Source organism: Rhizophagus irregularis, chromosome 21 (assembly GCF_026210795.1).
Source record: "Rhizophagus irregularis chromosome 21, complete sequence".
Taxonomy (NCBI): Eukaryota; Fungi; Glomeromycota; class Glomeromycetes; order Glomerales; family Glomeraceae; genus Rhizophagus; species Rhizophagus irregularis.
This window is the reverse complement of record NC_089449.1, coordinates 3,735,722-3,760,067: the sequence shown is the minus strand read 5'-3', so window position 1 is coordinate 3,760,067 and position 24,346 is coordinate 3,735,722. Positions and strand designations below refer to the sequence as shown.

The 24,346-nt window shown below is 28.1% G+C and overlaps 5 protein-coding genes across 5 annotated transcripts; 2 read left to right on the top strand and 3 right to left on the bottom strand.

Moving 5' to 3' along the window:
• Positions 1–4,535: 4,535 nt before the first annotated feature.
• On the bottom strand, positions 4,536–5,405 carry OCT59_014226 (uncharacterized protein; the record flags this gene model as incomplete). The annotated part of the gene is made up of 3 exons (XM_066142027.1): positions 4,536–4,555; positions 4,643–4,978; positions 5,324–5,405. The coding sequence occupies 3 exons, from the start codon at positions 5,403–5,405 to the stop codon at positions 4,536–4,538; spliced, it is 438 nt and encodes a 145-aa protein (XP_066002095.1).
• A 3,763-nt stretch (positions 5,406–9,168) lies between these two features.
• OCT59_014225 (uncharacterized protein) lies at positions 9,169–10,645 on the bottom strand (the record flags this gene model as incomplete). Its single annotated transcript, XM_066142026.1, has 5 exons — positions 9,169–9,570; positions 9,655–9,936; positions 10,015–10,308; positions 10,394–10,468; positions 10,547–10,645. The coding sequence occupies 5 exons, from the start codon at positions 10,643–10,645 to the stop codon at positions 9,169–9,171; spliced, it is 1,152 nt and encodes a 383-aa protein (XP_066002094.1).
• Positions 10,646–12,991: 2,346 nt separating this feature from the next.
• Positions 12,992–16,273, top strand: OCT59_014224 (uncharacterized protein; the record flags this gene model as incomplete). Its single annotated transcript, XM_066142024.1, has 5 exons — positions 12,992–13,304; positions 13,468–13,494; positions 13,576–13,982; positions 14,322–14,991; positions 15,564–16,273. The coding sequence occupies 5 exons, from the start codon at positions 12,992–12,994 to the stop codon at positions 16,271–16,273; spliced, it is 2,127 nt and encodes a 708-aa protein (XP_066002093.1).
• Positions 16,274–17,465: 1,192 nt separating this feature from the next.
• On the top strand, positions 17,466–18,138 carry OCT59_014223 (uncharacterized protein; the record flags this gene model as incomplete). Its single annotated transcript, XM_066142023.1, has 3 exons — positions 17,466–17,478; positions 17,575–17,584; positions 17,808–18,138. 3 exons carry the CDS (start codon positions 17,466–17,468, stop codon positions 18,136–18,138), a joined length of 354 nt encoding a protein of 117 aa, XP_066002092.1.
• A 1,280-nt stretch (positions 18,139–19,418) lies between these two features.
• OCT59_014222 (uncharacterized protein) lies at positions 19,419–19,982 on the bottom strand (the record flags this gene model as incomplete). Its single annotated transcript, XM_066142022.1, has 4 exons — positions 19,419–19,477; positions 19,556–19,686; positions 19,787–19,883; positions 19,952–19,982. The coding sequence occupies 4 exons, from the start codon at positions 19,980–19,982 to the stop codon at positions 19,419–19,421; spliced, it is 318 nt and encodes a 105-aa protein (XP_066002091.1).
• Positions 19,983–24,346: the final 4,364 nt, after the last annotated feature.

Here is a 24,346-nt window from a genome sequence, read left to right as displayed (position 1 = left end):
GGAATTCTTGAAATTTTGTACAAGTTTCGTAATGATTCATTTACACGAAAAGAATTAACACGAAAAGAATTACAACGGTATAAATTAAAATTAATTCGATTAAATGAAATTATAGATGTTTTCATATTTTAAAATTCGAGAAAAAAAAAAAAGATTTTATATTTTTTTTTGATCGATAAATAAAATCTATGCATTGATGCTAGTGCTTCGATCTGGATGGGTTTATAACGGATCAATCCGCAGTTTACAACGGTTTGGCATGAATTGGAGCTATTAGTTTGGCCAAAATTAATAAATTTATAGAAGAATAATTTTTTAAAATCTGACAAAAATTATAGTTGACAAAAATAATAGAAAAATGTTGTGACGCTAATTAACGGATCAATCTGAATCGAAGCCCTAATTGATGCATTTACATATGCGTTATCATTTCTAAAATTCACATGATTTGAGCAACATAATTTCAGTAACATAACTAACATCCGGCCAAAATCAAGAAATTAAGAAATTCCAGTAAAATTTGCAGATTATGTCATGTGATAAAAAAAAAACTAGGACAAGTCAATTTCATATAAAATTACATAATTTATAAATAAAAGCATATTTTTTTTTTTTGGAGATTTCTTTAATAATCTAAATGATCTAGAAATTTCATATAATTTAATAAATGCTCATTTATCACTCATATCACAAGAATTACTTTAATAGAATATTTGAAATACCAACAAATAAACCTGAATATTAGAATGAATAAATAAATGACGCACTTCAATTTGCTTTATTAATAATGTTAAGATTGATTTGAGGATCCCAATCTAAAGCACCTGGATCCTCACTAATATCATCAGGTAATCCATTATAATCATCATAATCTGCTTATTGTACAATATGTTTCTGTGATTTTGGTTGAATAGGTTGAATCTGTTATCTATAAACTGGTAAGCTATGAACTAGTTGAGCTCATAATTACATTTGAAAATTCTTGGTAAGTTCTTCTGCCTGAGCCTTAAGTAACTCTTATAGCTAGCTATTCTTGAATAACTCCAGATGACTTTGATATCAATATAACAGGTTTCTGTTTTCCTACAGTCCTGGTCATAAGTATCTGTATGCTAATATTTTCCGAAGTCATGTGATAATCTACCTTAAAAATTTCCAGGATTGAAAATCAATACTAATCTTAATCACATACAAAATTAGAGGTCCGTACAATATATAAATCAAAGTTAGATGATCGGGCAAATTTTGTTTTATAAAAAATTTATCACCTTTTACATGAATATTTTCATTCCTTCATTATTTCATGTCCTAACCTTTTAGTATATATATATTTTTTGATATATTAATAATTTTTAAGTGTCATTACACATTTTTCTAGAATTTTTATCAGATTAGATACATAGCCAGAGAATTTCAATTATACCATAATCTCCCTTTTATTTTTCCACAATTTTTGAATGGTATTAATTTTATGAAGTATTTATTCTAAGTTTTTTTTGTCAAAAATCTCATATGAATAAGCTATGAGATCCCTTTTATAGATACTATGCATAAAATGGGTATTAAGGTTCTGCTGAAAGCAAATTGGTTTGCTAAATTCCAAAGCAAAAAAATGATCATAAAAATGGATTTTTTGCAAATAACATGATTTTTTTTATTATTTAAGTCTTTATTTTAATGGTATTTTTGGCTCAATAAGTGGCCATAATTTTAATTATAATAAATATAAGTAACTATTTTTTCAAAATTTTACTTTTGTTCAATTAAATATTTACGCACAAAAATTTATTTTGGATAATTTATTAGGAAAGATCAACATTTTGCAGCTAAAATTCATCGATCATCTAACTTTTGATTTTGGTTAAAAAATTCTCAAAATAATCTCCCCAAATGAATCCTTAGAAAATTCTCTATCAAAAAATGCCCTAAATGATCCTTTTAATTAAAAAATTCTCGAAAAACTATTTCCCAAACGAACTCTTAGAAAATTCTCTATCAAAATGTTCCTTTAGTTAAAAAATTCTCAAAAATAATCTCTCCAAACGAATCATTAGAAAATTCTCTATCAAAAAATACCCTAAACGATCTCCTTAATTAAAAAATTCAAAAAATAATTTCCCTAAACGAACTCTTAGAAAATTCTCAATCAAAAAATGCCCTAAATGATCCTTTTAGTTAAAAAATTCTTGAAAAACCATTTCCCAAACAAATTCTTAGAAAATTCTCTATCAAAAATGTTCCAAACGTTCCCTTTAATTAAAAAATTCTCAAAAACAATCTCTCCAAACGAATCATTAGAAAATTCTCTATCAAAAATGCCTAAGCGATTCCCTTAATTAAAAAATACAAAAAATAATTTTTCTAAATGAACTCTTAGAAATTTCTCTATCAAATGATACCTTCAGTTAAAAAATTCTCAAAAAATAATTTTTCCAAACAAACTTTTAGAAAATTCTCTATCAAAAAATGTTCCAACAGTCCCTTTGGTTAAAAAATTCTCAAAAATAATCTCTCCAAACGAATCATTAGAAAATTCTCTATCAAAAAATGCCCTAAACGATCTCCTTAATTAAAAAATTCAAAAAATAATTTCCCTAAACACACTCTTAGAAAATTCTCTATCAAATGATACCTTCAGTTAAAAAATTCTCAAAAAATAATTTTTCCAAACAAACTCTTATAAAATTCTCTATCAAAAATGTTCCAAACGTTCCCTTTAGTTAAAAAATTCTCAAAAACAATCTCTTCAAACGAATCATTAGAAAATTCTCTATCAAAAATGCCCTAAGTGTAGAGCTCCGAATTAGGGATGCCAACGGTCGGTTCGGTTCGGTTTTGGTTTTAAAACTGCAGTTTTCAACCAAAACCGAACCGACCGCAAAACCGACCGATAAAACTGAACTACAAAACCGATTACAAAAATACCGCAAAATCGAATAAAATAATGCCATAAAGTATCAATTATACCTTTTTGAATAATATTCTTTGAATTTATGTAATTATTTACAACAATAACGCCGATGTTGTGATTTTTTCAGAGAAACGAAAAATCACGTGATCAACGCGTAAATTCGATAATTTCAAAAATGAGAATATTATACATAAAAACACTAAAACAATAGTTTTTAATGGTATTCTCAATAAACAAAATCATTTTTTTTTCCGGAATATATTAAAATTTACAATTAACCGATCGGTTTTTTGATCGGTTTTTTTTATATATAAAACTGACGGTTAACCGGTCGGTCTTGGACTGAAACCGAACCGATAACCGAACCGGTAAAAACCGGTTATGATCGGTTATAACCGAACTTTTGGCATCCCTACTCCGAATGGGTCAGGTCAGGTCAGGTTAATTGATAAACCTGACCTGAAATTTTTTTTCAGGTCAGGTCAGGTCAGGTTATATCAGGTTGTCTGTTTGACCTGACCTGACCTGAAACCTGAAAAATTTCAGGACTATTTTTATTAAAGTATTGAAAAAAAACAGTACAAACCTTTTTTTTTTAATATAATATTATGAAAAAAAACGTTTTTGCAACGTTTTTTATTAAAATATTGAAAAAAAATATTGCAAAACGTTTTTTTTAATATAACATTATGAAAAAAATGTTTTCGCAATGTTATTATTGAAATATCAAAAAAAAAACGTTACGAAACATTTTTTTAATATAATATTATGAAAAAACGTTTTCGCAACGTTTTTTCTTGAAATATTGCGATTCAACATTTTTATATTAAAATCATATAAAAAAGTGAATCCCAATACTGCAATTCACTTTTTTATATTGATTTTATATAATAAAAGTGAGTTGCGGTATTGCGATTCACTTTTTTATATAAAAAAGTGAGTTGCGGTATTGCAATTCACTTTTTTTATATAGAATTAATATAAAAAAGTGAATCGCAATATCGCAACTCACTTTTATTATATAAAATCAATATAAAAAAGTGAATCGCAATACCGCAACTCACTTTTATTATATAAAATCAATATAAAAAAGTGAATCGCAATACCGCAACTCACTTTTTTTATATAGAATCTATATAAAAAAGTGAATCGCATTACTGCAACTCACTTTTATTATATAAAATCAATATAAAAAAGTGAATCGCAATACTGCAACTCACTTTTATTATATAGTAGAATCAATAGTTTCAGGTCAACAGGTCAATCAGGTCAGGTCAATCTTCATACCTGACCTGAATTTTTTTTAAAAATCTCATACCTGACCTGAATTTCAGGTCAGGTCAGGTCAGGTTACCTGAATTTGGCTGACCTGTTCGGAGCTCTAACCTAAACCATGCATTAATTCATGTAAAACGATATAAATTAAAGCATATCAAATTGTTTTGGTTGAATTGGTATATCAGAATCCGATGGAAAATGCCAATTACTAACTATGGAATTAAATGTTGCTATAATATCAATCGGAGCAAATTCAGGATGTTTTTTAAATTGATATTTGATACTGTTTTACTAATGATTGAGAATAATATCGAGATAATCCATCATCATCCAACAATAATATTTCTCATGCTGATTGAGCGGCACCTAACAAAAATAAAATAAATTTATATTTAATATATATTCAATATATAATTCTATATATATATATATATATTTATTTAAAGGAATTACCTATCACAACAACTTTTCCTCCTTGTAATTTACAAAGATCAGGTTGAACTATACATAAATTAGTATAATTAACGGATAAAAATATGGGCGACTTTAAAATAAAAGTTTTTGAAATAATTTTTCCAGCTATCAAAATAGTGTCTTTGACTTTATTACAAATTTCTTCTGTTGTATTGTTACATTTAAATTCTGTAATTTGTATTTTTGATTCATTCTCATAAGAAGAGAGTGCTCTCCTAGAATATTTTGATGGATCATCTGTTACGAGCGGACAAGCAACATTTCTTTTTACTTCATGATCTAAGGCATCAAAATAATCTATACATTGAGAAAAAACTAATTCATTAAAAAATATCAAAAATATGAAAAATATGAAGAAATTATTTTTTAATTTAAAAAAAGCAATCGTCGTGTATATTTTGGGGAAAAAGGAAGGAAGAGATATCAAAATTAAATCTTATATATATATATAATTATATATATTATTTTTTTTAAAAAACAAGTCAGAGTGGGTATTTATATATTTAATTTGAAAAACTTTTTTTGTGTAGATGAATAATTTTTAACTTAATAAAGAAATTATTTGAAAACAATCTAGATAAAATATTTTAAAAATAATGTAGATTATTTTGGAAACATTTGTAACTGATAAACGGAAATGTACATCAATATGTATGGCACGCCAGGCTGGACAGATGTTTAACGTAAAAGCTAAATCATTTGACGTTAACACCATATCATTTGACTTTGGAGTACAAAGCATTTGGTGTTAAATATAAACCATTTGTCATTAATTCCCAAAGCATTTGCCATTAATTCCAAAATCTATAAACAAATTTCCTATAAAGGAAATAGAATTTCACGTGACTTTTAAAAAGAAAATTATTACTTAAATTGCACCATTTGAATTTTAACCAAATATGGAAAATTATTTTCATATCGCCAAACTGTTTGACAGTATTGGCAAAGAATTTAACTATAAAGTCAAACAGTTTATCGGTACAGCAAATCATTTGAATTTCGCAGTTAACCTTAAACGTCAAATGATTTAGCTTTTACGTTTAAACATCTGTCCAGTCCGGCGTGTCATAAATATATGGCACTTGTCGTACAACATGTTACATTCCGCAATCATAAACATCATAAATGCACAGCACAAACCTTCAAGTAACAATGATAGTTTACAATTAATTAAATATTCATTCATTCATTATGACGATATCAAAACCAAAATTGGCCATCGTCTTTTGACCAAAGATATAAATAAGCCCTAGGGCAGAAGATCCCGCATGAGCCTTCTACTAAATTTGGATGAAAGGGTAACGTAAAAAATGTTGGACAAATTTCGTACAAGCCATAAAATGGACTAGTGTTAAATCAGGATAATTATTACGACAGTTATCCCTAACCTAAAAATAGGTTAAAATAAATAGAACCAAATTTGAATGAACCTTAGATGATTATTTAATAAAGAAAAATCACCCTGCCCAAAATTTCCTTTATTTAACTAGTGAAATATTTTAGCCGCGGGGTTGATATTGATTCCTTGTTTTATATTATTACGTCATCCTTCTTTAATTCTTATTCCTTAACTGGCATCAATTTAAATTCATGCATTTAATAACTAACGCATTTCAAAAATGGATATTTTTCCAATTATTTTATATATATACAAAAATATTACCTTAATAAAAATTAATAAAATAATATTATTTTAAAAATATCAAAATTCTAATTTGTACGTGTAATATACTATATACATCGGATAAACTTTATTATTTTAACAATACACTGGTCAAAAACCAATATATCGAATTGCTTGAATATGTATCAGATATGTACCCGATATGTGTAGTATTAATGCACAAAATCGGGTACCCGATATGTAGCATATATGTAAATATATATATCATATACATATCGCACCGATATGTATACGATATGTAAACGATATGTAGACGATATATATATTTACACATATCTTACACATATCAGGTACCCGATTTTCTGCATTAATACTACACATATCGGGTACATATCTGATACATATCTGCTACCCGATATATTGGTTTTTGACCAGTGATAGTGTGTGATAAAAATAATATTATAATTATTTAATTATTTATTTTAATTATAAATAAATGTCAGTCAATTAAACAATTGAATTTTAAAAGATATCATTCGGGTAGTGTTACAATCCGCGGATAATCTGTCATCCGTCATCCGCCACTTTCGGATATCCGTGATCCGTCTTATCCGTATGTACGGATATCCGACATGACGGATATCTGTGAAGGATAACCTCGGATATCCGTTGAATTTTAAATCAGGCTGAATTCATAGTGCTAGCCCGAATTATGTTGTGTAACATTTGTATAACACAAAGTTGAAAAAAAAAAATTTTTTTATCATTCTGGCCAGCATTACAGATTTGACCAGAATTATGTAGTAAAAATCGGATTATCTGGATGATCCGTTTAATTCGGATGGGATCGGATGGGATCCATCAATCCGTCACAGATATCCGTGATCCGTCCTATCTGTATGTACGGATATCCGAAATGACGGATATCCGAAAACGATGGAAATCCGACGACGGATACGGATGGGGGATTGACAGATTGGAACACTACATTCGGGAATATGTCTCGATTGTCTCATGTCTTGAATCATAATTAAAATCATTATTTCTACATATTTACGAATTATCCAATAACTATGTTGTGCCCCAAGTTGATGATCTGCCCCAAATCAAAATTTCAATTTGGGGCGATCCAACTTAAAATTTCAAATCGGGGCAATACAATTTTATTGCTCAAATTTTAAATTGGGGCAAATTGAGATATTAAGCCTGTGGTTAGGGATGGTAAAGTCCTAGGTCCTGGACCTAAAGACCTGGTCCTAGGACCTGGTCTGCAGATCTTTAGGTCCAAATTTTGGACCAGAAGCGGACCAGGTCCTAAAAAGTCCTAGCCAATAAGGTTATAAGAGATCTATATGTTTAAATTATATATGTATAATTTGCTGTAAATTTGATTTTAAGTAATTATAAATTATAAAAAAGTGCACTGCAATATTGCAATACAATTTTTATATTATTAAAATCATATAAAAAATGAGTTGCGATATTGCAATTCACATTTTTATATTAAAAACAATATAAAAAAGTGAATCGCGATACCACAACTCACTTTTTTTATATAAAATCAATATAAAAAAGTGAATCGCGATACCGCAACTCACTTTTTTTATATAAAATCAATATAAAAAAGTGAATCGCGATACCGCAACTCACTTTTTTTATATAAAATCAATATAAAAAAGTGAATCCTGATACCGCAACTCACTTTTTTTATATAAAATCAATATAAAAAAGTGAATCCCGATACCGCAACTCACTTTTTTTATATTTAATTATTACTAAAATTCATAAAATCTATAAATAACTTAGTCAGGACCAGGTCCTGGGACCAGGTCCAGGACTGGTCCTAACAGGACCTGGTCCGCAGGTCCGTTCAATAGGACTTATAGGTCCCAGGACCAGGACCGGACCAGGACCGACCTAACCATCCCTACCTGTGGTGCCCCAAGTTAACTATTGCTCAAATTTTAAATTGGGTGATGGTCAACTTGGGGCACCACAGGCCCAATATCTCAATTTGCCCCAATTTAAAATTTGGGCAATAGTTAACTTGGGGCACCACAGGGCCAATATTTCAATTTGCCCAAATTTAAAATTTGGGCAATAGTTAACTTGGGGCACCACAGACCCAATATTTCAATTTGCCCCAATTTAAAATTTGGGCAATAGTTAACTTGGGGCACCATAGGCTTGATATTTTAATTTGCCCCAATTTAAAATTTGGGCAATAGTTAACTTGGGGCACCAAAGGCCTGATATCTATATTTGCCCAAATTTAAAATTTGGGCAATAGTTAACTTGGGGCATCAAAGGCCTGATATCTATATTTGCCCAATTTAAAATTTGGGCAATAGTTAACTTGGGGCACCATAGGCCCGATATTTTAATTTGCTCCAATTTAAAATTTGGGCAATAGTTAACTTGGGGCACCATAGTCCTGATAACTATATTTGCCCCAAATTTAAATTAAGGCTAATATAGTAAGACTTTAAGTTAACTATTATTTTTCTATAAAATTAAAAATCTTAATTTCACTCTATACATTTATTTATATTGTTGCAATTTTTTAATTAATTTTTTTTTAATCACTTAATTATTTAACATTTGAATCTTTTATTTTATATTTTAGTTGTTAATGTTTAAATGTTTAATATGTCATAAAATTTATCTTAAATTTTTGCAATAGAAAACTTTATTTAAATTCCAAAATAAACAAATTATAATATCTTTATTATTGTAAATTTATAAATCTTTAATTATTATAAAGAAGGATTATGACATGTTTTACCAGGATGACATCTAATATTACAAGACAAATTTAATTTCTTACATGCACATTTCATAGTACTACAATTTGTATTAGGGTATTTGCATTTAACTGAATTTACATTACTTTGTAATCTAACTGCTTCTGTACCTTGTTTGGAATATTTGTTAATTCAGCCATTGAAGTTAATTCAGTTGATTCCAAACAATTTCCCTTATAGTTTACATTTAATGTTCCTGCAAAACATCCCAAATTGTAAAAGCCTTTAGGTTTAACTTTTAAAATCTTACAAGGTAAATGACTGCGTCCTAATTTTCCTTTATCTGCCTTTGGAATTTTAAGATTAACAATATCGCCAACCTTAAATATATCTTTCTTTTTAACTTTTTTCTCCATTAATATTTTCATATCATCTCTATATTTTTTGTTATTCATTTTTGCATCATCGCGAATATAATCATGAGATGATATAGTTTCTTTATGTGATGTTGAAGATGTTGAAGCTCCATTTGTTTCAGACTAAAAAAATAACAATAAATAAAAATAATTAATTAAATATAAATTAAATATAATAATTAAAAAATAGAAATTATTACAACTCACATTTTGTACATTATCTAGTTCATCAAGCCACTTGTTGAATTTTTTTTCCCAAATATTTAATAAAATATTATCAAATGAATTTGTTTCGCGCATTACTTTTAAATCACGTAAACATGCTAAGATGTCTCTTTTCATTACGCCTAATCTTAATTTATTACTATATCCAAACATGCCTTCCCATGATGCATTAATTTCTTCCCAAGTGATATTATTAATTTGTGGAGGTTTTAATTGAAATAATGTGCTTGAATCAACATTAGATACTCGCTTAGGTTTAGGTTGCTTTATTAGTACAAATTGAAAAAAAAGTTTATTAAAATAAATGAAAAATTTAATCAAGAATATAACTTTTTTGTTTACCTTCTTAATATTTTTATTTTTGTCAAAATTGCTATTAAGATCGCTAAAATCTTCAGAATTTTCATCAAAATCATCAGAATCTTCGTTAAGATCATCAGAATCTTCATTAAGATTATTAGAATCTTTGTTAAAATCATCAGAATCTTCGTTAGAATCATCAGAATCTTCATTAAATATATCAGAATCTTTGTTAAGATCATTATTATAATGATCTGATTCTTTATTTTGATTATTATCAATAGCAAAAGTTACTTGCTTTTGTTTACCTTTATTTTTAGAATTCTTATTCAATGACTGCATAAAATTACAAACCAATTTTTTAATATATTAAAATAATTTGATATAAAATATTGTGATTAAATATATTACAGTTAACTACCTTTGTATTTCTATTTTTATTCTGATGTTTATCATAAATAGAATTACTATTATTATCTTCATTTTCGTCATTTTTCTATATTATATATTGTAATTTTTTTTAAAAAAATTATTTTATTATAAACAAATTTAAAGACTCTTTTATTATATTTACTTCTTCAAAGTCAAGTGAAGTATCTTCTTGTTCTACATTAATATTTTCTAATAATTGCTCTTCATCTATACAATTTTCATCTTTAAATAGATGTTCCATCCAAGCTATATCACTTTCTTTCTACATCAATAATAAAAGTCTGCATCCCGTAATGTAGAAACAGGATCTAAAAGAACTGTTTTTATTTCATCATAAAGGCGTCTATTTATAAATTGCTTTTCGGATGTTTTAGATTTACTGTTTTGTATAAATTTATCAATAATTTTATTAAAAGTATCTTTACTAATAAAAGAAAATTCTTCTGTTTCCATAATAAAAAAATTTTTTTAAAAAATTTTAGGGTGGAGAGACGTCAGAGACGCGAAAAAAAAAAGATTGATAAAAAAAGAGATTAGTTTGTTTCACAAACAAATTGAAAGCCAATGATTTTTGATGATCATATGAGTAACATGATCAAAAATCAAAATTTTGGGCAATAAAATGTCTGTGCCCCATTTTGAAATTTCAAGTTGGATTGCCCAAAATTGAAATTTCAATTTCGGGCAAAATGAAGTTGCCCCAATTTCAAATTGGGCAGATCGCAACTTTGGGCACAACAACTATATCAGATATAATTAATATAATGTGATATTATGAATGATATTTATGCTTTAGTCTAATAAAAAATCAGTATATCGATCCTATTGCTGCCAACTAGTCATAAGTGTCGATTCTGATATTATGTTTATTATTATAATATTTTTTTAGTATAGTTCTTGAAGTTTATAAATAATCATAACCATTTAAATGACTTTAATAACAGGAATCGGTCAGTCATTGGTAATTTTTATATTCATGCCAGATCTACTCGTAATAAACCTTTTATACCATTTTATTGGTTTGAGAAACACTGCTACATTCACGTGACTTATTTCCCTCCTCAGTGCCTAACAATTACTGTATTACATAGCTAAAATTTTGTGATTTTTGAGTGGGGGATTTTCGTGCATTAATAACCAAATGAAATAAACTATATATAATTGTGAGATTTTAACATGTAAACAATCTTTTTAAATACCTTTTATTTCAGTCTTGAACAAATTAAGACTAGCTGAATCGTTTGAAAAAACGGTCTTATAGTCTATGGCGCAGCTGATTTATTTATTTTATCCTTGCAGATCTTACATAATTGTTATTTTGGTCAAAGACCATCAAATAACTGAGTTATAGTTCGGTCATTAGGATTACTGCGGTGACCAATAGGAATTAAATGCTACTAATAACGATTTCAATATTGATTGTCTCATAAAAATATCGGTCATTAAAATTCTGCATACTCCTAATTGACTGAACAATAACTCATATTACTATGTATTTAGCATAATAATAAAATTATTGGATAGTTTATTATAAAAATTGCACTCATGAGCGGTATATTATTATTACTATTTACTGGTAAAAAAATGGTCTATCCTACACATATCCTACACATATCTTACATATATCGGGTACTCAAAATGTAGAAAATCATACACAAATAATACACATATCATACACATATCGGGTACTTATATATATAGTATACCTATCAGGTACCTGATATATGTATGATATATATATTAGTACCCGATATGTGTATGATATGTGTATTATTTGTGTATGATTTTCTACATTTTAAGTACCCAATATGTGTAAGATATGTGTAGGATAAATCATTTTTTTACCAGTGATTGCCAAATAAGTAATGTCGCTTTAGACTATTATTTGAGTTTTAAATCATCCAATAATATATAAATTTAAAATTATATATGCTCAAAAATCATAAGATCGTGTGAACCGATTCACAGAGTTCTAACAGTACCAATCCAACCTTAATCTTTAATCTTCATTGAATACATCATCTAATTTCTTTGATAAATTGTTAACTTACGCTGTTTGAATTGGAAATTTAGATTCAATTCTCGATTTCGTAAGATGGTAAAGCCAAATTCTAGTTTCTAAATGATCAGCGTTTTAAAAAAAAATGTTCAGAATGTCCATACGTTAAATTTATGGAAAAAAAATGCTCATATCTAAACAAGTTCATAACGTGAGAAATTTCACATCGCACAAGAGTTACTACACTTTATTTTTTTTTCCAGTCTGTGTTACATACAAAAAGCCACATTAGTCAAATTCGACTGAAAAATTACGTAACGTAATTCACTTTTTTTAATAAATACCCTGAGAATTCATCGGAGAATCAAAAAATCTAATGAGTAATGATAAAACTACTGATAAATTACTTTTTTACTATGCTTATTAATTTTTTGCTGTATTACGTCACAACAAGCCACCAAAAGTTTATGCAAGAGTCTATCAGTCACAATGTATCCAGAAAAGTATATAAAGTATATATATACCTTAGACTTCTCTCAAACTTTCTCAAATTTTTCTAAACTACTACTCGCTTTTAACAGGAACAAAATGGTATTGTCACTCAATTGTTTGATTCTAGGACAAACTTCCAATAAATGTTTCACTGAAGATATAGGCCAAACATATTGCGTTGATAGTAAAGTTGAAGTCGAGTTTTCCAATTTTAAAGTTTTACACTTCAAAGAGAAGCTCATTCGTGAGCAGATCATAAAAGATGTAATTCAAGATAAAAATAAAATGGACCTTTGGAAAGTTAACAGTCAGAAGGTTGATGAAGAAGAAAACAACCTTCAAAAATTTACTGAAAGTGACATCAAAGATAAACTCGGAGGCGAAGAGATGAACCCTCGATACCTGTTTAGTAAATATTTTAAAGTTGATCAAATGGATATTTGAGGCATTCATATTTTCGTAGTTCCCACTTCCACTGGTAAGTGTCTCCCAATTTTTTACCTCTCGAACAAGGAAATTGCAGTAACAAAATATTGATTTGGTCTGATCTCCTTTTTTCGCGTTAAAAATAGGTCCTTCTCAGCAAGGCATTTCAAAAGGTACATTATCTTTTTTCTGTAATTAGCTAAAAAGATTTCTTGATAATAGTATTCATTTTATTACTGTTTGTAACTTTTCAGTGACTACTATTTTCGAAGAATTTCTCAACAGCAAACACGGTGAATTTCTCAAAAAATACATAGAGAAAAATGATCCGTTGCCATCATACGAATCACGAATACAACTTAAATCAATTGTACCTGCTTCTTTTACGGGTGGACACCCTACACTCTTAAAGTACAATCTCCCCAAAAGTAATGAAAATCATGAACCAATTACCCAGGTTTCAAATGTTCAGTTTGCAATTGCAGAAGCCAAGAACAATTTATTGATTTTTTTAGGAACATCTGGATGTGGAAAAATGAGGACTTGTTATGAATTACTTTGTGAGAACTGGGGGCTTTATTTTGTCGCGTCTAGGAAAGAAAATGGAGGTTTAGCTGATATCGAGAAAATCCAAACTTATCTTGAAACAAAAATGACTAAGGTTGCTTGTCTAAACCTCTTCAAAATCCTACGATTAGTTTCGTCAAAATTTTACTATAGATTTATTATAGTTTCGGCAGAGTTTCGGCAGTTTCGGCATTTATAATAAGTTTCAGCAGTTTCGCCATTCTCCAAAGTTTCGCCAGTTTTTTAATATAACTTTAATATAGTTTCGGCAGAATTTCGCTTTTCGGCAAAACGCCATCTTGCCTAAACCCCTAGGTTTCGGCAAGCAACCTTAAAAATGACAGAAGATTTTGAACAAAACTGCAAAAGTGCATTAGGAATTATGCGTTCTGCAATTCTCTCCCGACTTCTTATACTAAACTATTGTTTGGAGAATGCACCTACTACATTCAATAAACAGCGTTGGCTTCTAATACAAACTTGTCAAGATATATTTGGAAAGCTTTATGATTATGATGATGATATGTTTGTTGCCCTTATGTGGGAACTCAATACTTGCACACCAGAGTCTGTAATTACTTTCATTGATAAGACATATAAAAAAATTCCAAATAATAACAAAACGTTTGTCATTATTCTTGATAAAACTCAAGTACTCGAAACGGTATTTAAGGGAAAGTTTAAATCGCGAACAGGTGAACAGAAATGCTCACTCTTGTCTCTCATAATTCAAGCACTGAGAGAACCAGCAGTAAAAATAGTTAATTATTGTGTCATTCTGTGTGGTTCTGGACTCGGAATTCTTTCTCTTGAGGATGTTCTTATTACAGGAGTTTCGAAACCAGATACTGAGATATCTAAATTTACAGAGTTTGGAGGGTGGCAGAATATTGATCATGTGAAGAACTATGTTAATAATCTTGTGAGTTTGACAGACAATGAATATAACTGTCTTTATAAACACTTTCGTGGCCGATTTTGTCCCATTGTTACCTGTGTAGAAGAGATTATTATGGGTGTTCCAGCTCAAAATGTTATTAATGTACATTGGAAGGTCTTAACAAAGGCTAGTAACAATGATCAATCACTATATAACCAGCTATGTAGGATCACTGGGATGGAAAGACCTAATCATGTGCTGTCAACTAATATTCTTAATTTGTATAAAAGCGTAATAGGACCCCGAGCAATATATATATAGGTAACAAGAAAGGTCAAAATTTTTATAATAGCTCTACGCAAGGTTTTTATTAAGATAAATAAGCAAACTCAACATGTGACTTCACAAATTGCCCAAAAATAAGCAATCTAACCATATGACTTTATAATATTATATTTTACAAAAATTATTTGATCAAATTTTCTCGCATTTATGATTTACAATTTCACTTTTTTCAATAGTAATATCATTTTAGCTAAAATATCCGTCTTAAAATTTTTTTCATCTCCTATTAACTTTTGCATATTAGTATAATACCATCGCTTATATAGTTAAATGTTATATAATGCATTATTAAATAATACCAAATTTACTCAAAAAATAAGCAATTGTAATATATGACTTTTCAAAAATTCTGTGAAAATAAGCAAATGAAAAATATGACATTGGCAAAAAATATCATTAATTTTACGCAAATCTAACCTCTAACTGTGGCTAAAATAGCATGTGACTAAGCAAACGATATTGTTACCTATACATATATTGCTCGGGGTCCTAGCGTAATACTTGCCTATTACTATTCTGGAGGGCCGTTTGTGTTCACTGATATTAGTCAAACGTCATTAGTTGAAAGTGGTTTCAAGCATCTCCGGTTTGTAAATCCACCTACTATTTCTCACCTAAAGCAAATATGTAAAGATGTAGATGAAGAGATGTTACAAATCTCAAGTGTGAATGTAGATTTATTACATCCTGCATTAGAAGGAAAGAAATCTTTAGTCGCCTATGTTGATGAACTCTTTGCTCTCACTGCTGGTTTCAACTTCTTTAACGATAATGATAGTCTTCCAAAAGGAATTTTAAATACAATGTCCATAGCAAATAATGATAGTTCATGGGGAACATTGTGGCAAATGTATTTACCTGATGAATTTGAGCGAATATTCAATGGGCAGAGTGATATTAAAAATATGCCTGTATTTGCTGAAGTTACTAAGAAATATAATTTGCCTTATTTCTGTAAAGGATCACCAAAAATTGTCAAATCCTCTGATGATACTGTTCCACGAGTAGCAAATGCATCTGAAGGTTACATATTGGATAAATTCTTTAATGAATCGCCCAAGACGCGTCCAACATTTTATTTTCCAGAGGATCGTTGTGGTCCTGATATCATTTTTTTGTTGAATTTGAGCAAGTTACGGTTCCAGTTTTTGTTCAAGTGAAATTACGTTATGTAGTTAAAGAAATGGTGAAGACACTTAGTACGATCCATCCACATATGTTTTACAAGAATAAAAATGGAGTTGTTTATGATGAGAAATCAAATAAACCCATAATCGATAAGATAGTTAAAATATGTGAAGTTGGCTCTATTGGTTTATTGGTCGCCTATCCAGGACCCCGCTTACTTCTAATAAAGGTCTCCAGGCAAAATTTCAGATTTACTAGTAATTTTACCAACCTTTCTTATCTCATAATTTTACCATATATATATAGTGACCTTTTAAAATTATATTAAATTTTACCTTAGATTTTCAGAGACCTAAATTTTTTTAAATATTAAATAAACAAAATATTTTATAATCATTACAATAAATTTTAAAAATTTTTTATTTTTACTAAGTTTAATTCTTATTCTTTAAAGATAAATAACTTTTATTAGTAAAAAAAGTACTTTGAATTACAAAAATACTATAAAAAAAATCTTAAAGACACACATCTTTAACTTTACTTCGAAACTATTATTCACTTACTTTCTTTAAAAAAATCTAATTAATTTTTTTTTAAAAAAAATAAATTCGTAATTGGTATTATTATGAAAAAATGCTCGTACCCCATAAGTATTAATCCAACTGCTATGAAAATATTTATCTAAATATTTTCGACCTTGCCGAACAACTTTACTTAAGCATGAAAAAGTGATTTCATTTGACCAAAGTGCCCAAATTACGCCCTATAATCACTGATCAGGAAAATAAAAAAAAATTAAAAGTGCGAAAATTGCTCGTATTCCGTAAATATTAAACTGATTCTTATGAAAATTAATATTCAGGTAGTTTCGATCTCGCCGAACAATATTACTTAAGCTTAAAAAGGTGATTTCATTTGACTAAAATGCCCAAATTACGCTCCGAATTTAATAAACAAAAAACGTAAATTTTAAGTTAATATTAAAATAAAAAAATGCTCGTATGCAATAAATATTACTCCAACTGCTATAAAAATTCAAATATAAGTAGTTCGACCTTACTAAACAACTTTCTTAGATAGTAAAATATGATTTAATTTAACCAAAATACTGAAATTAAATTCTGAAGTTGCTAATTGCTGTACGAATTTTTATATTTTAAAAGCTAATTTTTGTAATAATTTTCAAAAAGATAGTGCTAATGCAAATAAAATTAAAAATATAAAATGGTTTTTACAAGTATAAAGAAGAGAATAAATTTTTTATTTTGAGAAAAAATTATAAAACGTATATTACCAAATATTGTAATAATTGTTGTACAATATTTCAAATTAGTATATATAAGGTAAATATTAAATTTTATATACAATTTTACCTTATTATTTACCGAAACATTTGTAAACTTATATTTGATTTTACCTTATAAAACCGGAAACCTATTTTAACTTTACCTTACATATCCGGAGACCTTTATTTGTCATATATATAATTTTATCTTTATCTATTAAGAGACCTAAAATTTTTTTTTAATATAAATTTTACCTTATATTTTCGGAGACCTCTATTAGAAGTAAGCGGGGTCCTACCTATCCGGCTGATGTATTCCAAGAATCTTATGTCACAAATGATCATACACATTTTCTAAGGAATCAATCAAGCACGAAACAGCTCATCGGAATTATTGATTATGAAAATGCATCAACTGTCTTTCAAGGAGCTCATCTACAATTTCTAGACGAGCTTAAACGCACTGCAAAAAGAAATAGAGAGGAAGAAGCGGGTGAAGAAGCGGGTGAAGAAGCGGGTGAAGAAGCGGGTGAAGAAGCGAGTAAAGAAGCGGAGAATAGTAAATCAAAAAAATCAAGAAAACTAAGAAAAAAACAAAAACGCAGGAATTAATTATAGTTCAGCAATTATATTATCTATCTTCCATTAGTTCTTGTAATATGCTTATGTAACTTGATACATTATATTTTTCGTGCTTACATGTGATTTTATTATTGCGATACATTGCATACAAAATTTATAATTTTATTTTTTTTCGAAAATCTTTATGAATTTTCACCAGTAAAATAACGGTAAATTTCTACAGCACAAATAATAAAACTTTTTATTAGAAAATCTAAAAGTTCCATCAAAGTGTATAATGCTATTATGACCATATTTTCAAGCTAATTTTCTTTGTTATGGAGTTGCTAAAACTAACATTAATCTGTCATTATTAGATTGTTTAGGTTTATAATAAACTAATTACTTCATCATCATTAACTTCAAAAATTTGATGAATATTTTTTTCAACACTATTTCTAATATCTATATCCAAAGCATTCTTTGTTATTGAGTTCCTAAAGTTGATAATATCTTGACTAGTTAATAAAAACCTTTTATTATCTATTAAAACATTTCCTCTTAAATTTAATTCTATAAACTTCATATTATCTTTTAAAATAGCTGCTGGATGAACTTGAGCTTTTACATATTAACTATTATAATTTTAACTGTTTCATTAATATGAAGTGGTAGTGGTTGCTATGATTTTGAATTAATACATACATCTAAATGTTCTAAATAACCATCTAATGCTACATAATTATTATCTTTATTCTTTTTTATTTTAGCAAATGCCAAACAACCAACAAAAACATACATCTGACGATTTTTTCTTGTTAAAAAATATTTTAATTTTATATCACTTTCACAAGAACATTGAAGTATATAAAGTCCTTTTTTTTATCACTATATCACGTTTTCCACCTGTAGATACAAACTTTGGTTTTACGCCTGAAGATCTCAAAATTGCAAAGTCCTCAGCCCTTCATAGCATATGTTTTTGTCGACACTATTTACTTATAGGGTATGCCCTGTGTTGCAAATAGACACTCTTCCACCTTTTTCTCATGTTCAGGAAAAATACCCCTTGATCTTTGATCTGCGGAGTGATAGTCTTTGAAGATATTGTATTAGAAAGTTTATTCGAAACTATGAACTTTAACATGCTTGAAGGCATTGTATTCAAAAATTATTTAGCCTTCAATATAATTAAAATTAAGAAGAAAATTTAGTGATGATGATTCTTCAGAAACCATATGAAATAAGTGTTCATATGTTTTGAAGCGCGATGGATTAATTGAATTAGAAATCCAAATAATTTAATTCTTACTAATTCATTAGAATGACTATTATGTATAATCACCATTTTTTGTTTCCCTTGGCGAGTCCCAATTGGAAACTGCAGTAACTACGGTGGTAATTCGATCTCAGTATTTGCGAATACTTGCAAGAGACTTCTTTAAACTTGTTCTTTACGTTTGCTTACCAGATCCATTATAAGTAGTAAATCCGATGTTATAACCCTTATCCATTCCAAATTGTTTACGAGCTAATTGTCCAATATTCCATTCTTTTCGAAGTTTCCCTTTGTGCGTCTCTGACGTGACTATTGTGGGCCTAGAACGATAGTCACTTTTCATTTTAAACTTTGCAAAAGAAAAGATTATGATCATATAAAGTAACCAACTCACCCAAATAACGGCTTTAATAGGTTTACCTCTGAGGTTCCAAGTACTTTATTAGAGCTTCCAACATTCGCAACATATGTGAATCACGTAAATTCCAACTTTTAGTACCAGCGTCAATCATTGTTCCTTTTATGAAAAATTAATAGGATCAATATCGATCGTTTATTGTATGGCGTGTCAGTTAAAATACGTACGATAATATTCTTCAGAATCTTTAACTACCATAGTGTTTATTTCAGCAGCGAGTAGTTCATCTATTTTATCATCGCCTAAACCTAGCCCATCTTTTGACCATATCCGCTAATACTCTAACTGCTTCTTTTTCACACGATGGTGCAACTCGAAATAAGTTGCAAAAGAGTAAGATTCTGTCGATTAATCGAAATGATCGAAACAGACATAGCTGAAATAAATTTTAAGAAGAGAATTTATTAAAGATAACTAGAATTTCACGATTATAATGGCGTAGTAAATTAATCACACTATTTTTTTGCTTTTTCTGCAGATTTGAGATCAATCCCTTCCAAATAATGAATAACAGCCTCCATAGACCTATAAAACGAATACAACTCCAATCCATAAAATCCAGTCCATAAATTAAAGTTACACAATTTCTACCGCTATAATACATTAACATACTTTATCATAACGAGATTTTAGCTTCTAATTCATCATTATGCTTTTTAAGCTATTCAATAAAATAAAGTACTTGATAATTTCTCCACATCCACATTGGAAATCTTTTATAATTACTTAACAATTCATGTGCATCTTTCGATTCATTGAATTTCGAATTTTGCACATATCAATTGATGTTATAAGTATCTGGCCAATCCGCTTCACATGCTACAATGCCATAATAATATATTAACATAAAAAATAAGTAATACTTATGTACAATTGATAGGTAGGTATATTGCGTGAAATCTTTTCTTCTATTAATCGCTATGTAATTAAACATTTTCGTGATGAAATTCTTCAGTTCTTGAGATGCCTCTCCAATCAACACAATTTGTGCATTTTCTACAAATTGATTTGTATAATTTGTTTGTATATATGGGTTTTGTGCTAGGAAAATAAGGGTTAGAGATATTTTTTACCAAAATTGAGATTTTTTGTGCATCTGAATTTGTGACATATGAGAATCATTTGGTGCAAATTTTATAGCATATTATCTTATTATCAAAATTAGTAAATCGAAGTTTAAAAATCATCAATTTTTTGTGTAACAATCAGCCATAAAATCTAAAAATAGATTTGGAAATGATCGACATACATTTTTTTTGAAAAATCGAAGTACCGTAATTCATTACCTATCGATCATACAAAGACAGATAATAGCTTATTAGACTTATCTCATCATAATACATCTAATATTAATCAATTCAGCATTGATAGGTAGTTATTTCAATTGATCAATAGGTAGTAAATTAATTTTTTAAGGAATTTATAACTTTAAATTAGTAATTTCTTTTTTTATTTAAGAAAAATAATAAAAAATACAAATATATCAAAGATAATAAACATCTTTGTATGGATCTTCTATATGTTGACGAATTTTTTGATATAAATATTTTTTTCTTTCTTCAGATATATGCATAACATCCAAAATATCTAATTTTTCATTTATATTAAAATTATTATCATCACGTAAAAGCTTATGGCAAATTTCAACACCACCAGAATTTTTAGAACAATAAACTTTTCCTAAATCTTCTGATAAATTACTAAAACGAAAATGATGATATTTTGTTATATGGGGTAAATTTATAAAATTATTTTTTGAAAAAAAATTTTGAAAATCAAACCACTTCCATCCAATTCCACCATTATACCTAAGTCCTTCATTACCTTTTGATGAATTATTTACAATATCTTCAATATCATCTACAGTATTAACTTTTTGATTTCGATAAGTTTTTTTTATATGTCCAAAAAATGAATCACAAATGAATTTTGTATGACCTGGTATCATAAAGTTAATTGTTATATTATTATACCAACCTAACATACTCAACCAAGACCAAAAAAAAAGTGATAAATTGTTTTTATTTTGTGCGATACAATTATCACATGTAATATGTAAATCTTTTTTTCCATCTTTAGCAAATGTTTTAATTGCTTGATAAACCATATTTAATGTTGTATTAGCCCCTTTTGACATACCTTTAGGAAATTCATCTTCCGTAATAACAAAATTTATTTGTCTATTTTCTCCACCTTCGGTTTTGCAAACACCAAATAAATGAACAGCATAGGCTGTTTTAAAAAAAATTGATCCAACTTGCTGTGGTGAATATGGAATTGATACATTTTGTGCCCAATCATAACAAATATGTGCTATAGATAAATCCTGTTTGCTTTTTTCGATATTATCATTATAATGTTTTCGTTCAAGATCTGCTGCTTTATGGTGTTCTTCATATTGATCTTTTATAATATTGTATTTATCAATATCACTTTTCGCTGCTTGCATTTTTGCTTTGAATTCTACACACTTTTCACAAAGATCAGATGCAGAAGGTTGGAATTTGAGATTAGGTATTAATTCGTGCCAAAGTCTACGAAATGTAGAATAAGAAATGATGGTTTCACTTTCATCATGTTCAAGATAAAAATCTTCTTTGTATTTCTTATATATTGAAGTATAATTTTCACCAGTTGGAAGATATATAAAATTTCCAGAATCATTACGATGTCTCATAGGAGATGGTAAACCATAAATAGTTCCATATTGTACTAAATATTCTTTAACAGAAGATATTATATTGAAATCAACAAAGACTTTAGAATTTCGCCTTGAAACACGTCCAGTATTGCCATGAGTACGCTCAATTAATCCATTTTCTTGAAGATGAGTTTGTAAAGTTAAAAGTTTATAATCATTTAAATTGCATAATTTCATATAGGCAGGTTTACAAAGTGGTAAAGATATATTAAAGCTATATCGGTATGAATGACGTGATTTTTTATCTTTTTCGTTTTTTTCATTTTTTTCATTTGAAATTTCAAAGACCATTAATTGGCTTTTTATATGAAGTTCAAATTCATGTTTTTCTAATGCTTTTAATTCCAAGTGTCTTTCAAAAAAACGCTTAAATCCTACTTTTTCAAAACAGGTTCTTAGATCTTTTTTATTAGAAGAATTTCGGCAAGTACAGTTTGTAGAATCTTTAAAAAATGTCATTAAATCATGTACCACATCAAGTACCATTTCATTTTCCTCATATTCTTCTAATCCTAACTCGATAAAATTATAAACAGGCGTTGCGGAACTCATTGAAATTGTGATAAATTTTATTAAAAAAGAAACCAAAAAAATTTCGTTAAAAAATAAAAAATATCTGTAAAATAAATATTTTTATTAAAATAAACTCTAAAAGTAAAAGTAAAAACAAAAAAATAAAAAAAAGTAATCCTTTTTATTAAAAAAAATAGAAAGAGCTTAAAAAAGAAAGAATTTCCATAAGGATTCGGAGTATTATGCTTCATAAAGTATTTCCTTTCCTTTTTCACGGGCTGTTTCATGAGATAAACAAATTTTCATTAAAATAAACCCCCCAAAAAATAAAAAGTAATGATGTTTTATTATACGGAATATTATACTCCTATAAGTAAAGATGTACCTGTATTTCTTTCCTCTTTTTATAAAAAACTTCTGAAGTGGAACGCCAGCACCATTCCCACAATAACCTATTCTGGAAAGTTTAGACTTTTAGAGGTCCAGCCTATAAAAAAAGTAGAATGTTAGTACCATTTCTATAATAAAAAAAAAAAACAAAAAAAAAAGAAATATACCGTTCCAATAAAAAAGGAGGCCATTTGAAAAGCTCTGAAAGTCTATAAACCTATAAAAAAAGAAATAATAGTTAATAATAACGAAAGAAAGCAAAAAAATAAATGAACAAACACAAAAAACGACGCAACACCTACCAAAAATTTTTTGGTTTAGGTTCAAGTCGTCCAAGCCATTAAAGAAAAAAAAATTAGTGTAACAATGTTTCGGAAGGTTAAATTGATAGCAAAATTCTCTGTAATACAAAACTAAATCATATGATGTAGATCATCATACCTAAAATTAGAACCATTTTTTATTGGCAAAAAATGCCTGGATTGTGTAATGCTATTGTTTATCATTGTTTATCTCAAATTATACTGCGCCTTTCGTACCTCGATTTTCCTAGCACAGAACCTATATAAAGAATAGCTCAATAATAATAAAGGATTTGTACCAACACACATTATAATCCTTTTTAGGATTATTAGATCCAATCTAATAATATGCTTCTTAATAAGATCATGATTAATACATCGCTTTCTTCCAGACATTGTAGATGTTTGATTTAAGGAACGAGTAATATAAATAATAATATTTTTTTACAGATTGATTAATAAAAAAAATTTGAGAGCTTTAAAATGAATTTTTAATGAATTAAGCATTATTTGGCTCACCCTGCCTTTATAGCAATTATAATAATTAGATAATTTGCTTATTAATTGTCTCTTATAATATTGAATTAATTTAGTGTTCATAATTTATTTAATTATGACAAAGATATTACAATATATCACGTGATAAGATACCCAAA